Source organism: Rutidosis leptorrhynchoides, chromosome 2 (assembly GCF_046630445.1).
Source record: "Rutidosis leptorrhynchoides isolate AG116_Rl617_1_P2 chromosome 2, CSIRO_AGI_Rlap_v1, whole genome shotgun sequence".
NCBI classification, from domain to species: domain Eukaryota; kingdom Viridiplantae; phylum Streptophyta; class Magnoliopsida; order Asterales; family Asteraceae; genus Rutidosis; species Rutidosis leptorrhynchoides.
This window is the reverse complement of record NC_092334.1, coordinates 132,848,548-132,865,554: the sequence shown is the minus strand read 5'-3', so window position 1 is coordinate 132,865,554 and position 17,007 is coordinate 132,848,548. Positions and strand designations below refer to the sequence as shown.

Here is a 17,007-nt window from a genome sequence, read left to right as displayed (position 1 = left end):
TCTCATACCCACATACATCCCTAATACAGATCCTAAACAATCTCTACTTCATATTATTGAAGCCCTAAGATCAAATATCTTCAAGTTATAACAAACTACTTCAATTCTATTCATCATTTCTAGTCATCTTCAAGAACTTTCATGGTGCAAAAGCTTGATCTAGAGTGTTAAATCACTCAATGATGACTATATATCTAGCCATGATCTTGATTCTAGATCAGTAAACGTAAGATCTCTACATGTCCTATATCTTAAAATGAAGCTAAACTAAGAACTAAAGTGGTTAAACTATGTAAAACTGTTTTGTCTTTGAGCTGTCAAAATTTCTACTTGAAGTCTATGACCTAAACACCAACCTATGGTTGCTCTATGGAACTCATGAATTTATATGATGTTCATATATGTGTTTGAGACTACTAGTAACAATTTCATGATTTATCTCAAAGAGAAAGTCATTTTTAAATTTTATTTGGTGAGACAAGTTTAGATTCACAGCAATCTGACCAAGTGTCAAAGATTCATGTATAAATCAAAATATTAGATAGATCTTGAACCAAAGGCTTCTGATCTAAAAACTAGACTCAATAAGGAAACCATGGAAACCAAAATCACCAAAATCCATTAATAAATCATTGAGATATAGTCCTATCTAGTTGACACAAGATTTTGTTGAAGTAAAAAATTGGTCTAAAACCTTATCTCCAAAGACAAGGTTAATGAAGACCTAGAGCCTATTCCTTTTGAGAATAAGCACTTTTATATGTTCTAAGACTTCAATAAAATTCTTGAGTCAAATAAATAAGTTTTTCTATTTTTAAACTCACCTAGGAACTTATAGTGTAAAACTGAACTGTTTCGTACACTTGTAAAGAAGTGAACTTTTGACCAACTTCTATTTTGAGTTTAGAGGCTAACCCTACATGGTTAGAAACTAGACTCAAAGAGATTTCAAGAGATGGTAAATTCACTTTAAATGGATGTATATATTAATAGAAACACCTAAACTAATGTTATGGTAAAACTAGTCAAAACAGTCAAATCTTAAAACTATGAAATATGTAACTTTTGAAATCGAGAATCGAGATGGACATGTAAGATTTCTTAAGAAGTTGATCTTAGACCTAACCTAAATACTATATTAAATAGTATGACCTCTGACCTCATAATATTCATTATGTCTCAAGCCCGGATCACCGTAAACTATCTAAACCGCACTTTCTGAGCTTCGCACCGTATTGCATCAATTTTGAGTCTCATAGCCCCACTTTTTACTCGTTTTTTTTACAATTAGTTTACACTTGGGGTGAGAATACATGCTCTTTTTACTAATTTACATTATGGATACAAGTACTTAAACTTACTTATTTGCATGAGTTTCAACCACAAAGCCCTTAGCTCGATTGCGAGTAATTACTGGATTGTAAGCGCGAATCATATGGATAGATCTATCGGGTTTGACAACCCTACCCAAATAGATAACGAGTGCTTATTACTTCATAACAATACACATGGTTGAGTGTACACTTTTATAAGGTACTAATATGTATATTTGTATACACATGTGTTAAGCTTCGTATATCGGGTGCTCATGACTTATAAACTTTTTGTGAACCATTTGTACTTAAACTTAAAATCTTGTGATCCACTTTACAATACTTTATCTTTTGAGATAAACCTATGAACTCACCAACCTTTGTGTTGACGCTTTAGCATGTTTATTCTCAGGTACTTATTGCTTCCGCTAGAACTTTGCTGTTGCTTAGAGGTCAAGACCAAGCACTGGAACCAGAGTTAACATCTGCGCTAATGGTGATTTTGGTGGGGTGTTACATCAGTCCATTTGAAATCTGACTTTTTAGCGCAGTCTTTCCGGCTATGGAAGAATGGGAGCGATCTCTCAGCCGTCTTAGACAGGAATCGCGTTAATGCGGCCAATTTCCCATTGAGTCTTTGAACTTGCTTTTTTGTTTTAGGAGAGGGAATTTTCTCAATTGCTTCTATTTTCTTGGGGTTTGCTTTGATTCTGTGCGGGGTCACGATGTGCCCTAGGAGGTCATCGATGTACGCCTCGAGGTTACGCATAATTTGCTTAGCAAATGCTGTATCTATAGTGCGTTGATAAGTAGCACCCACGTTCTTCAGCCCAAAGGGAATTTTAGTATAACAGTATATCCCTTGGTCTGTGTAGAACGCGGTCTTCTCTTCGTCTTCTTCCGCCATTTATATTTGGTGATATCCTTTTTAGGCGTCTAGGAAGCACTTAAACCTAAAACCAGCGAGCGACTCAACTTTCCAATTTATCTCTGGCAGCGGATAATTGTCCTTGGGACAAGCTTTGTTGAGATCTTTAAAATTGATACAGAGCTGCCATGTTCCATCGGACTTTGCCACCAGCACGGGGTTAGCCACCCATGTCTGATAGTTCACGTTGCGCAATATGTTAGCATTTACCAGCTTATCCACTTCTGTGCTCAACCATTCACTTCTTTCGGGTGCCATTGGCCATTTCTTTTGTTTGATAGGGGTTAAATTGATGCTGGCGCAGAGATAATGATGCGTGATCTCTCGCGGTACTCCGGTCATATCGACATCGCGCTAACAGAATACATCAGAATTGGAAATGAGGATATTCCTCAGCTTCTCTTTAGTTTCGTGTGTGAGGTTCCCCCTATCTTTACCTTTTGTTCCGAATATTCAGGATTAACTAGAACCCGCCAGTCATTCGCGCTTTTTTCTTCGAGAGTAGTGCTTCCTTTGTCAGTAACAGTTGCGCATAAGGCATCCAGCGGCGTTGATTCGAGGGTGGCGACTCCTTGCTCTGTCAGGAATCGGACCATCCCATGGATTGTGGATGGTATAGCTCCGAATTTTTGAATGGAAGTTCTTCCCAGTATAGCATTGAATCTAGAATACGAGCGTACTACACAAAATTCTATGCTCTTAGTGTGCTTTTTTAATTTGTCCTTGTTGTCTCTCAGCTCCAACCTCAAGTCTAGAACTCCAACGGGCCACGCTGGTGCTCCTAAAAACCCGGTCAAGGCTGTGGTCGGAGGCTTGATGGTTCGTCTCATCATTGTAGGCAACTGTCGGAAGCAATGCTCGTACATGATGTCAACACTACTGCCATTTTCTATATGGAGGCGCTTCACACCGTGACCTAACTCGGGCAAGTACCCTTGTACTACAATGCGCGCACATGAAGTGTTAAACGTTCGGATGGCGAGGAACGATATCTCTGTAGTTTCCGAGCTTCCGCCAGCGCCGACTTTGCGCTTAGTTCCTAGCTGTTGTCGGCAGTTGGCCATTGAATGCACTTATCTTTTCGTAACAGATTCCTGTATGGAAAAAATAAGTGAGTAATGGACATATAGAGAAAAGATCAAATCAAAACCTTTTAACTTGTGTGTCCTACGGATGGCGCCAAATGATCAAGCATAGAATAATTGGGTCAGGTTCGGTCCATGCTTGACATCAATGGAGGGGGATTTAAGGGTCAATTGAGTTTAACTCTCTGGTCCAGAGTACCGTGAATAACCCCTTCTGAGATGAGGATCTCAGCAGGGGTGGTTAAACATAGACCCACCATCGGCGGGTAGTCCGGTCAGCGATGGCTCGTGCTGGCGATAGGGTTTGTGTTCATAGAACGTTACCTGTATATCGAGAGTGTCTAGTGATATGCTATGAGTCCGGTAGCGCGGGTAAGGAAGGCGCTATGTAGATAGCGCAATTGGTCCGTATGTAGATACTAAAAATAGTATGTGTGTAACTTCCCAAAAAATAGGATCCCTTGCCTTGTGATTCGAGTCCGTTATTTATAGTTACAGTGCTGTTTGCTTATTGGAGCCACGTTTTCCACGTTGATTTCTTGTCTGCACTACCTGGTCGTTCAACGGAGGGGACCAGGGAACAGTACTATTACTTTTTTGCTAGCTGTCGGCCCTTGTACAGAGATCATGGTAAGTACAGGACACGTCATCTTTATACATCGCGCTATCTCGAACCTGGCGCACTCTAGCGCACTTTTACTTGCGTCTGAAGTGCTATAGCGCAGAGGATATGCACATGGTGCAAGTGTGATGTGCAACACGAGCCAATCGGGTATGCGTATCATTAACGCTGTTAAGTTAAGGGCATTCCCCTTCATACTTCAAGGAGACGCAAAAGCTTGGTTAAGGAATTAACAAATGAGTTTATCATCTGATTCCATAAGAACCTTTCAAGAATTTACAAATGAGTTTATCAGTCACTTCTTCCCACCGTTAAAAGTAGAGCGACTTAGAATGGAGATTAATGGGTTCACCCAACGGGGTGATGAGAGTTTGTATGATGCGTGGGTACGTTTCAAGAAGCTACTAAGAGCTTGCCCACCGCTTGGTTTGACGAAGAAGGAGTATATCAATACATTTTACCGGGGTACTAATGCTTTGATGAAGCAATATCTTGATTCTTCATCCGGTGGGGTATTTATGTATAAATCACCAAATGCGGCCGAAATTTTGTTAGAAGACATCTCGGTCAACACATATGAATGGGCACCTTCACCGCGAGATTTGACAAGGAAAAGTGTAGCACAAGTCGAGAGTGATAATGGGCAAGTGACGCTTGCAAGCTTGAACAATCAGTTTCAAACATTTGGGAAAGAACTGAGGAAGATTCAACAAACGGTAGTTGCAATGCGAGTAGGTTGTCAACGATGCGAGGGTTCACATCTCACTAAGAATTGTCCTCAAATTACAAATGCAATCATGTTGATCTAGATGATATTCCCATGAATTCGGATGCTCATGTGAACTACGTGAGTAATCAAAACTACCAACGGGGAGGAACATCGAACCAAAGCTACTACAATCCTAATCAAAAACAAGTGTCATTCAACAATAAAACCAATACACCATTCGGATTCACGAACCCAAACCGAAATCAAGGTTACAATAACTATAACCAAAACCGAAACAAAAACTTTCAATACCAAAACCAACAACCTTACAATAACCAACCTTATAACAACCAAGCCAATTCGAATTATGAAAACAACCAAGGCTATAGTCAACCACAAAATAACCAAGGTTACAATCAACCACCTCAACCAAACATTCAACAATCCCAACCTTCGAAGAGTTTGGAAGAAATTATGCAAAACTACATCAAGAAGGTAGAATCAACCGAAGCTTTCCTAACGAAAGAAAACGAACCTTTGAATCAACAAATCTGAAACCAACAAACTTCATTCCAAAACCTTGAGAGCACCGTTGGGAGACTTTCAAATCAAGTTGCCGAAAGAGCGCAAGGAACTTTACTTTCGAACACCCAAGTTAACCCAAACAACAACAACCGAAACAACCAACACAATCAACAAAACCACCAAAACAATAACACGAGAGTTATTCCTATTGAAAGCAATACTACCCATCCAAACCACAATCAAGCAAGTTCATCAAATCCTAACAATACTTATGCTCAAGTGAACTCGATTGATTCAACCGAAGAGGATCAATCCGAATTTCCTCAAGCTTTCATGTTCGACGTTGAAGGAGACAAGTTTGATTTTGATGAAGCATTGGAAATTGATACGATAGATTATGGGGTATTCAAGTTTTCAGAGGATTCGGACGATGCAACATTCATTCCCTATCAAGTTAAAAGTGTAATGTCCATGGAGGCTACCGAGTCGACATGCAAGGAACTAAAGGGTGATTTTGAGCAAATTCAATTGGGAAAGGTTGAGAAAGAGCAAAAGGTCGAAACTTTATTGAATGCAAAGGAGTAAAAGAACGAGGTCGAGGTTCTTGCTACATCAACCAAGGAGAAAAATGAGACACCGGTCTCACATTCTCAAACGCTACATCCTTCACATCTAAATGATGTGGATTGTAAGTCAACTTTAACCGACAACTAAAATATTTATGTTAAACTCCCTTTGGCGGAGGTGCTTGAGAATATGCCCAACTATGGGAAATTCTTGAAGGCACTCGTGGCCAAAAAGGGGGATGTTGAGTAAGCATCCACCGCTTTCTTGAAAAAGGAGCGTGATGGAATTTTAAAGAAATGTAACCTACCATAAAAAATGGGGGATCTCGGACCTTTTCTTATCCCATGCAATGTGAATGGGTCGGAAATGCTCACATCTTTAGCCGACTCGGGGGAAAGTATCAACTTCATGCCCTACTGCGTTTATAAAAGGTTAGGCTTAGGTGACCTTTCACCCACTACAATGGGAGTTAAACTAATTGATCAATCAATTAACTCTAGTGTGGGGATTGCCGAGGACTTAATTGTTAAGGTGGGGGGCATGGAATTTCCCATTGACTTTGTTATTGTTGATATAAAGGAAGACCCGGTTGTACCTCTTATTTTGGGAAGACCATTCTTAGCAACCGGGGGCTCTTTCTTTGACTTTAGAACCGGGAAATTGACTCTTCGGGATAAAGAGAAATGCATGAGCATAAAAACCAAATGTGTCAAAACATCATCGATACCATTGACCACATCACAAGTTGTTGCTAGTGTGTAATGCATCACAAGCACAAGGCAAGTTGGTTCACCAACTAAAGGTAGTGGGGGATTGACCAAGGGAATTCAAGGAAAACCCAAAGATCAAAATGACATTATTGACAAGTCTATGCGAAAGTTATTTGGGCGGGTGCATATGGCTTCATCCAAAAAGGATGAACACTTGAGAAAACGCCTAGTGTCAAATTTGTCAAAACGTGAGAAAGTCAAACTTAAAGAATTAATCAATGAAAACAAGGTAGTAAATGATTGGTTAATGTCAATGTTAAGTGGTGGCGGTAATGAAAATGTTTCCCTTAGCTTAAAGGGAAGGGAAGTTTACCACCCCAGAATTAGTTGAAACCTCAAAGGGATGGGAGTCAGGTGATAGACTCGTTAAAAACTTTCCACAATTGTGTATATAATTTCTTTTAATTGCATTTCGTTTAGAATTGTATGATATCCCTTTTCTTAGTTGCATTTTTATGTTTTTGCATTGCATGCATATGGGTAAAACTGGAAAACATCAAAAATAGTTTGTGAATGGGTCAAAATGGACTTTAAAATAGAAAAACTGCAATCAGGCAAAAGCGGCGCTTTTGTCCTAGGAGCGGCGCTTTTCACTTCCAAGAGCGACGCTTCTACTTCAAGAGCGACGCTTTAACCCATGTTTTGGGACTAAAAATGGACAGTAGCCAAGAACGTTGCTTTTGTTTTCAAAAGTGGCGCTTTATTCGCCTAAGAGCGACGCTTTTCTTCCAAGAGCGACGCTTCTGCTTTCAGCAGGATCGGCGCTCATGTTCCAAAAGCAGCGCTCCTACACCTGGTTACTTAAGCAATCTGCACGACCAAAACACTTTTTCACACCCAACTCCAATTTTCTCTCTAATAGCAGCGCAATATTAACCCTAATCGACCCAAATCAACTCTAAACTTCAAATTTCATCTATTTTTTTTGCAAAGCTACTACATCTAACATGGAAAAATTAAGAATCTATTTTTTTAATTCGTTCTTTAACATGATTTAGTTGATTTTTACTATTTTTTCTCATTATTCTTAATTCGTAGATTGTGCTGGATTAATGATGTCAATGGTCAAATTGTTGATGAATCTAGACTACATTGATGTTTATTAACATGATTTGCATTCTTAGTTACATCGATTTCAAATTTGAAATTCTAGGGTTCATCCAATTTGGGGGTTTTTGATTTCGAGCCAAATTGGAGTGTTAATTGATGTTGTTTATACTTAATTGATAGGTTGCCATGATTATCTTGCTTTGAATCCATCTTTCATGCTTGTATGATTTGAATTTGCAAATTAGGGTTCAAAAGTTTAAGGTTTGACTTGGTTTGACCAATTTGAGCATGTGATTAGTGATAATGTATTTGTTTGCGGTATATTTATGTTATAACATGAAGAATTGCTATAATTTGGTGAATGCTCCTTATCTTAGCCGAAATCAGAATAAATTAGACTTTGACTAGGGTTGACTTTTTTGCAATTGGTTCATGTTGACCATGTTTGACCAAATGAGACTTAATGATTGATGATGATGCATGTTTAGCTTGTGATTATGCTTATGATTTGACATTTCATTGCATGAGCTAAATTTTGCAACTTTTTGATGACTTTGAGACTATGCCATGACATTCATCCTTGTTTGATTTCACGCTTTACTATGATTAATTGCACTTGTTTTATTCATGTATGTTAAATGTTGACATGAGTTGCATGATGAAACTTGTTTTATTTTATTGGAATCAAGTTGGTGTTAGTGATTGAAGTTTGTGAGCAAATTGTTTATGTGCTAATGCATACCTCTCTACAATGTTTCTGTTGTTTGTTTTGTCTTGTAGACTAACGATCCCCCGAGATCGCATGGTAAACGCCAAAAGAGTATCGAAATTAAGGGTAAGGGTAAAAGACCTGCAGATAACCAAGAGGTTGAGGACGAAGAAGAAGTACCGATGATCCCAGAGGACATTCGGAGACTCTCAACAGACCCCTGTCTGCAACATATTCTGATGAATGAAAATTTTAGAGCAGGCCTAGAACTTAGGCTAAAAGATAAATTCTACCCTGGGAAGTGTGATGACCAGGGAATTTCCGACCAAATTTAAACTTAATCTTTATGTGGTTTCGACACGATAAGCAAAGTCTGCAATATTGAAGTCTTAAAAAAATTTTGAACTATGTTCATGTATTCATTTACCCTTTGACAAATCCCGATGATTCACGAACCAGTGTTTATAAATATGTATATATGTATAAATATGTGTAGTTATATATATATATAAATATTACTTGTGTATATATATATTGTTATATTAAATTTAATTATTTAAAATATATAATTAATAAATGTATTTACTTAGTAAAATTTATTATTTAAAACTGTTCTTATATATATAAAGAGCATATTGAATAAATACGATTTTGGACCTATTCTGTAAACGTCTGTAACACTCGGTTGACATTTCTTTAGTGTTCATAATGATATAGTACATATATATGAAGATTTAAAATGAAAGTTGAACTGTAAATCGATTACGAAGATTTTAGGCTTCATGAAAATATTTTTACCTTTTTAAGTTTAAATACTAGTACTCCGTACATATCAATTGGTATAGAAAATAAATAACTAATGAATTTTTTTTATCAGGTTTCAAACAGTTAATGACGGAAATAATTAAATTTATTTAAGCTAAAAATTTGGGATTTTTAGAAACATTTTTATACGTTAACTATTTAGCAATGGACACGGTATAATATTTCTTTCGAAAATCGTCGGTAGGAAAGAAACAAATCATCGGCTGCCAAATTGTATATTATTGTGCACATGATTTTTCATAATATTATTATATTACAGATATTTATGTTGAATTCTTATATCCGTGAACGCACTATGTGATATGGAGTTTACTTTTTGTATCTCCACAACAAGTTGATATATATCTGTATTATATATACATGTTGGTAAAAAAAAAATGATCATCCTTTTTCTTTCCTTTGCAAAACACTACAACCTTTCTTTCCTTCTTCAACACCATCACCATGAGCTTCCATCAAACTTCTGTATTTTCTTTTTATGATCCAACTATGGGCAACTATCATACACCACCACATCCAAATCATTTGATTCTATAACCATCATAATCCATCAAAATCTAACACCACATCCTACACCCAATTCAGACGACATCTTCATATTTATTGGCAAAACTATTTTTTTTTCTGTTTCAATTGATTATCATCAACACAACATCACAAACCCACTTCTACTTTCTGACTAATCGTTCCTTCATGTGTCTGTTTTCGATGACCACCATCGTTTATGATTCACCATCGACCTCAACCTTCCACCACCCTACAAAATCACCAACTATTAAATTGTTGTTTCTAAGACTCCTGCTCGTCACCTTGTAATCACGACACTATAAACCACCTGTTACTAATATCGACCAAAACAACAATATATTATCATCGTCTACATGCCGCTGCTACAATTATTACGCATGTATTTTTCCTTTTTGTTTTCGGTTTACACCACAACAAATGTTAAAGGAATTGAACCTATGAGATGGTTTTTAAACTACTTTTGGTGTTTTTTTTGGCCGACAAGCATTACACACAAATAACCCCACCCACTCAACTTGTTTAAAGGTGCAAGTATTATAATTCATTTCTAGTATAAACCAAGTCAAGTTGGGATTTCTTTTTTCTTGGATCCTAATCAAACGAACAGCGTTTTTATTTTTTTTATTTATTGGTCGACCCATATTGTAAATCATGGGACAAGCAACTTGATTAAAAAAAAAAAAAGAATTGGACGTACAGCGATTTTATTTTTATTTATGGTGGCATCCCGCAAGTTTCTTTTTAATTATGGTGGGTGTATAAAATAAACGCATATAATGATGATCGTGATTTATATATAGCCGACAACTTGTGGATAAAAAAAAAAAAAAGTGTGGCGTTTCAATTTTTTTTTTTTTAAAAACCATATGGATGATGATGGTGATAGTTTATGAGAATCCATGTACAAATTGAAAGTTTTTTTTTTATCAATTATCAAGTTTTGTTTTTGAACCGTCAACTACCAACTTGTATATATTGGACCATGCATTTTTTTTTTTTCGATTGTGGGCTTAGATATTATATGGGTTGTGATCTGGTTGTTTTGTTGGGCCAAGCCTAAATTGGTTACTGAATTTGAAACAGAAAATACGGGATACATATATTTAGGATACGCACAAATTCAGAAAAACATTGGTGGTTCAATGGTTTAGAGGTTGGTTTGGGAATTGAGAGGTTGTGGGTTCAATCCTTGGTTGTGACATTCTTTTTAGAAAAAGAAGGAGAAGCAATAGGGAAAAACAGAATCTTATGGGTTAAATAAAATTAAGTATGATTATACAACAGAAAAACAAAAACGGATGAATAGTTAAGGATGTTATCCAGTTAGCGGGAGGTTGTGGGTTCAAATTCGGACTTTGGCATTTCTTTTTAGCGGGAGGTTGTGGGTTCAAATCCGGACTTTGGCATTTCTTTTTAGAAAAAGCTTTTGGAAGGGGTATACACTCTTATTTTTTAATTCTATCATTATTATTATTAGTTATTATTATGTTTGTTATTATTATTATTATTATTATTATTATTATTATTATTATTATTATTATTATTATTATTATTATTATTATTATTATTACTACTACTACTAGCATCATTATTATCACTATTATGGTTATTATTGCAAATACATGTTATTTTAAAAAGAAAAAAAGAAAAAGAAAATACATTACAAAAATATTAATATTACATATTATTATATTTTTATTATTAAAATGATATTAATTAAGCTATATATAAAATATACTAATTAATATATATATATATATATATATATATATATATATATATATATATATATATATATATATATATATAAACCTTAATATAAATTCTTACTATTAAAGAATTATAAATATTATAATTATAAATAAATTATTAAACTACTTTAATAAAGAATTTATTATCTTAATATTAATAAATGAATTAATAAAACATATAATTTATATCACTAATAAGTAGATATAAACTTGTTCGAGTACTATTTTGTGTTTATATATATATATATATATATATATATATATATATATATATATATATATATATATATATATATATATATATATACTTGATATAGGTTCGTGAATTCAAGGCCAACCTTGCATTGTTCAGTTCTATCGTATGCATATTTATACTACAAAATATCGTATGGTGAGTTCATTTGAATCCCTTTTACTCTTTACATTTTTGGGCTGAGAATACATGCAAATGCTTTATTAACTGTTTTACAATATTTATATGCGTGAGTTTCATTTGCCTTTTTACCCTTTATATTTTTTGGGCTTAGAATACATGCGCAATTTTTATAAATGTTTTTACGAAATAGACACAAGTAATCAAAACTACATTATATGGTTGAATGATCGAAATCGAATATGCCCCTTTTTATTAAGTCTGGTAATCTAAGAATTAGGGAACAGACACCCTAATTGACGCGAACTCTAAAGATAGATCTATTGGGCCCAACAAGCCCCATCCAAATTACCGGATGCTTTAGTACTTTGAAATTTATATCATGTCCGAAGGAGGATCCCGGAATGATGGGGATATTCTTATATGCATATTGTGAATGTCGGTTACCAGGTGTTCAATCCATATGAATGATTATTTTTGTCTCTATGCATGGGACGTTTACTTATGAGAACTGAAAATGAAAATCTTGTGGTCTATTAAAATGATGGAAATGATTATTTATGTTAAAGTTATGAACTCACCAACCTTTTGGTTGACACTTTAAAGCATGTTTATTCTCAGGTACGAAAGAAATCTTCCGCTGTGCATTTGATCATTTTAAAGATATTACTTGGAGTCATTCATGACATATTTCAAAAGACGTTGCATTCGAGTCGTTGAGTTCATCAAGATTATTATTAAGTCAATTATAGTTGGATATATTATGAAATGGTATGCGTGTCGTCAACTTTCGATGTAAAGCAAGTTTATCTTTTAAAAACGAATGCAATGTTTGTAAAATGTAGCATATAGAGGTCAAGTACCTCGCGATGTAATCAACTATTGTGAATCGTTTGTAATCGATATGGACTTCGTCCAGATGGATTAGGACGGGTCTCTACAGGAAGTACATTGACTGGTCTCTTCTTGATGAAGCTGGTATGCGAGAAGAGGATGAGAATCTCTTTACGGTTGAATTTGGGAACTTATCACTTAACCCTTAGGTCCCAATTTTCAAATTCAGTGAGCCCATTTATATTGTCCCAACCCTTGAGTTCACCTCCACCCTAATTGTCAATTTTAGGGTAGAAGAAATTGATGACACTGATTACATGACTTTTTACTTGGGTGGGCAACAACGAAGCATGAGTATGCTTCAATTCATCAAGGCACTAGGGATTTATAGAGAGTTTAAGAACAGAACCAACACCCTTTGTGATTATCTTTTGACATGCAAGATCTCCAATACGAACCCTAGGGAATTTAACTTTCAAGCATCTTGGCACCAAATGAGCCACGAGGTTTTCAGCCCAGGAAAAACAGTTGCCAACACCCTTAGAACAATCCCCCATCGGATCATAGCCCGATTCATTGCAAACATGGTTAACTACCGTTATCACAGCAATGAGAAAATGTCCTACTTGGAAATTTGGCTCACTGGTCAAATCTTTCATCATGAAAACATCCATGTTCCACATGTTATAGCTGACTATCTTTTCGATAAGACTGGAACTAATGGGAAGATGGGTACAGTAGGTGGCATGTTTGTGACCAGGATTGCAAATCAATTAGGGATTGACATCTCGGGGTACACGGCTAATAAGATGGATAGATTTGCGTATGCTGATTTCAAAGGGGGAAATATTCTTAAAGAGGGATCAAAATAACCATATGAGGAGATGATTTGATTTAGGAAACATTAATATTGAGGAAGAGAATGAGGAAGAAGAAGAGGAGAGGGTGATGCACGGTTTTGAAACGGGTAACATAGGATCAAGTAATGGAGCAACCGGGGCGGGAGGTAGTATGCCGAGTGGTTATGATCAAGCTTGGATTGCCAATCAATTTAGTCAAATCAATATAAACCAAAGCAACCAAGAATACGAAGCACGTTACAACTTCTCGGGCATACGTGCGGTTTCGCAATGGCAAGTCCATTGTGACCAATTGAGCTACGCGGACCTGAATGCCCCCAAGCCTTTTGCTCCCACATACAACCCGTATGATTTTGAGCACCGTAGAAGCTAACCTTTAATTGACTATGACCCCAACGAAGCGTATAGGAGATCCGAGGAGTTTGCGCATTTTGAACATTTAGGGCAACAACAACAAGAGGAGCAAAATGAGTGGAATAGGCCACCTAATTATTATGATTCTCCAAACTCGGACCAATTTGAAAGCTCATACTATGGAGGGTATAGTTGGTGGTAATTCTTATTGTTGTGCTCTCGCTTTCTATTTACTTGTGGTTTAGTTAAAACATTTGATCGTTGAATTATGAAACTTTTATTTGAATATTCGGCATGTAATAATCATGGGCGGATGGATTAGGAGCTTTTGAACAATTTGATAATTTAGTTTTTGTGATGAAAACAATGTAACTTGTGTTTGATTATTGGTTATGATGGTTGGAATTCGAATCCGGAGGGCTTGTGATTCCCGGATAAAACAATTTGAATTTGAATATTGGCATGTAATAATTCGACAATATTTAGGTTTGTGATGTTTATATTCATGGTTGATTATGTGTTTGATGTTGATTTGTATGATGAATGATTCGTTGAATTATGCATGTGTGATGTTAATCATTGTTATATTTTGCTTGTTTGATTAAAACATTGAGATTATCTTTTGCATGCGATCTTGTTGCGTAAGTAGTTTGGTTGAGTATATCATTATGTTGGTGAATGTTTGTATAACTTTGGTTGACATCTTTGGAGTGTTATGACTTTATTGTGGGCGCACATAGAGTATGGCCCCGCACATTTTGTACCTTGTGAGCATACTTCAATTGTAGGGAATGCCATATGCACTTGACTCCTTCTTTTGGCTCATCAAATGGTACAATGACATGCGAGCAACTTGGTGACTACATATTTTACGAATGGTAACAACAAAGATCTTTTGATCTTAACCGGTTTTTAATTTCTTCTCTCATCTTTTCTATTTTAAAATGACCCTCATTTTCACTTATTCTATCGCTTTAATGCAATGAGGGCATTGCATACGCTAAATGTAGGGGGGAGAGTTAAAATGTTGGGCCATTTTGAACCTTTTTCGGGTAAACATAACACATGCGATATAAAGTTCAAAGCTTGCATTGTCGAACAATTTTTTGAACAAGTTTTTAACCAATACACTAATTCATATCATAAACACCTAAAATGGTTAAAACTTGTAAAATGTTCAAAATTTTTGGGAAAAAGTAAAGTATTTTCAATGATTTTCAAAAACTTAAGGAAGTAAAGTCTTCCTTTTGTTTCATTCTTGCGATTCACTAAGTAAAAGTAAAGTCTTTCACTTTTCATACGATTTTTGAGCTGAAATGATAAAATTTTTGAAAAAAAAAATCAACTTATGCTTGAAAGTTAAAGTCTTTCATGCATGTGCACCAAAACTAAGTGTTTAAAGCTTTATTCTTTAACACTTTTGGATGAATCGAGTCCATCCATTGAAGGGATTTAAGTCTCCCGAATTTTGCATTACTTGGTGTAGGAGACTTCCTAATCTACACCATTTCATATTGACATTGATTGTCTCATCATTTCACGATGTTTCAACCGATGTATCATACCGTGGGAAGAAGAGCCACCGAGCTTCACAAAGTGCTATCCTTTTTAGGAGCAATGGCTTCGTGCTAGTGTTGCTAGACAACACAACCCATAGCCAAAAGTTATGGCACCCTTATTCAATCAACTAATGGAAAGGTAGTAACTACTTCCTACATTTTCTTAAAATAAGCATAAAAGCTTGTTATATGGGAAGTAGAGGAGTGAATACAAGCTTCGAGCTTTGACACTCCCAATGTTTCATTTTGGAAGTAAAGTCTTCCAAACTTGGAAGTAAAGTCTTCCAAGTTATGTTTGTTCCAAGCTTGGGAGTAAAGTCTCCCAAGTCAAGCTCAATCCTCTAAAGGAAGTTAAAGTCTTCCTAGTGCTTCAAAAATTTGGAATTGGCAGACTCTCTTATTTAGCCACGTGGGGCCCTAATTCCACGAACTTCTGTCAATGCTTTCGCCCTACTATGAGAGAAACCATAGAGTTGTGATAGAAAGCATGATGAGTGCCGGTTACCCCGTGCCCGGGTGACCAAATAAAGGTGGGGTACCCAGTCCCTTACCTTTGGCACACCCACCTTAACCTTATACTTGGAATTGATGATTATCAAGTGGAATTGACGGTATATATTGGGAATTGACGACCATTATTGGAATTGATGAAAATAGGTGTTTTGGGGGCATGGAGTGGAAGAGGGATAGCCATTGCGGGTTGATGAGGTGAGCATTCTTTTTGAAAGCGTATTCTTTGTACGATGTATTTCATGATTAGTGGTGATGTGTACGACTTCATGGCCCTTATCCATTTTGGGGTGCATTCTACAAATTTTGAGTACACTTTGACTTTATTTGAATAAGTTTGTATTTGATGTGATCGATTAGTTTGATGAGTTTATGGCTATCCCGTGAATCCTACATATTTGGTCAAGGTCAAGGAGGTCAAGTTCGAGTTTGTAAAGATTTTATACTTATTGATTGGTGTTTGATGACCTTCTCGTAGATGAAGTTGACTTTGACCGGGGGAATGATTGGTTCGGGTAGACTTAGGCTTGAATTGTGTTTATGTTAGTGTTTGAGGATTGACGATTTGAAGTTATGCTATTGAAGAGGTTATTTGGAGCTTGAGTTAAGCTTGTGTTACTAGAAGGAGATGATCTTGGTGCTTGGTCCTAGCAAGTGCAAGTTTTTGGAGAACACTATAGCCATCAAGTGCATATTCATGGAAGGTATCACTTTGAGCCAAAAATTTTCGCACTTTGGCATTGTTCACTTATTTGTTCTCTATCTCCAAAGCTTGTTTGTTGATTGTTTGCTTGAGGACAAGCAAAGATTCAAATGTAGGGGGATTGATATCGCTCCATTTATATATGGTTTATCTCGCGATATCTAACTCACTTTGCTCGGTTTATGACTATCTTGAAGCCTATTTTGTGTGCTATTGAGCTAAATTGTTATTTGGGGGCTAAGGACTTGATTTGGTGTAAAATTGTCCAAATCTTGGGCAAAAGTGGCTAAGAAAATGGAAAGTGCAGAATCAGCTTCAAAAGAGCCGCTCCTCATTCAAGAGCGTCGCTCCTGTGAGCCAAAAGCGACGCACCAACTGCAAAAGTGACGTTCTAATGCACATTTCAGCTCCATTTTCCACCAGCGAGCAAAA

General features: G+C 36.2%; 1 protein-coding gene and 1 non-coding gene across 2 annotated transcripts; both read right to left on the bottom strand.

Annotated features, from left to right (window-relative positions):
* Window positions 1-2,241: 2,241 nt before the first annotated feature.
* LOC139888281 (uncharacterized) lies at window positions 2,242-3,305 on the bottom strand. The gene is made up of 2 exons (XM_071871299.1): window positions 2,679-3,305; window positions 2,242-2,595 (listed from the first exon to the last, which is right to left on the bottom strand). The coding sequence occupies exons 1-2, from the start codon at window positions 3,303-3,305 to the stop codon at window positions 2,242-2,244; spliced, it is 981 nt and encodes a 326-aa protein (XP_071727400.1).
* Window positions 3,306-4,271: 966 nt separating this feature from the next.
* Window positions 4,272-4,378, bottom strand: LOC139894706 (small nucleolar RNA R71). The gene has a single exon (XR_011775193.1). It is a non-coding gene; the product is annotated as a small nucleolar RNA R71 (small nucleolar RNA).
* Between the last annotated feature and the right edge of the window lie 12,629 nt (window positions 4,379-17,007).

What these genes read in the sequence shown, in the direction of transcription:
- LOC139888281 (XM_071871299.1), bottom strand. Translation starts at nt 3,305, where the DNA reads ATGGCCAACTGCCGACAACAGCTAGGAACTAAGCGCAAAGTCGGCGCT. An exon ending in CTGAATATTCGGAACAAAAG is followed by an intron (nt 2,596 to 2,678) that starts GTAAAGATAGGG and finishes GTATTCTGTTAG; the next exon opens with CGCGATGTCGATATGACCGG.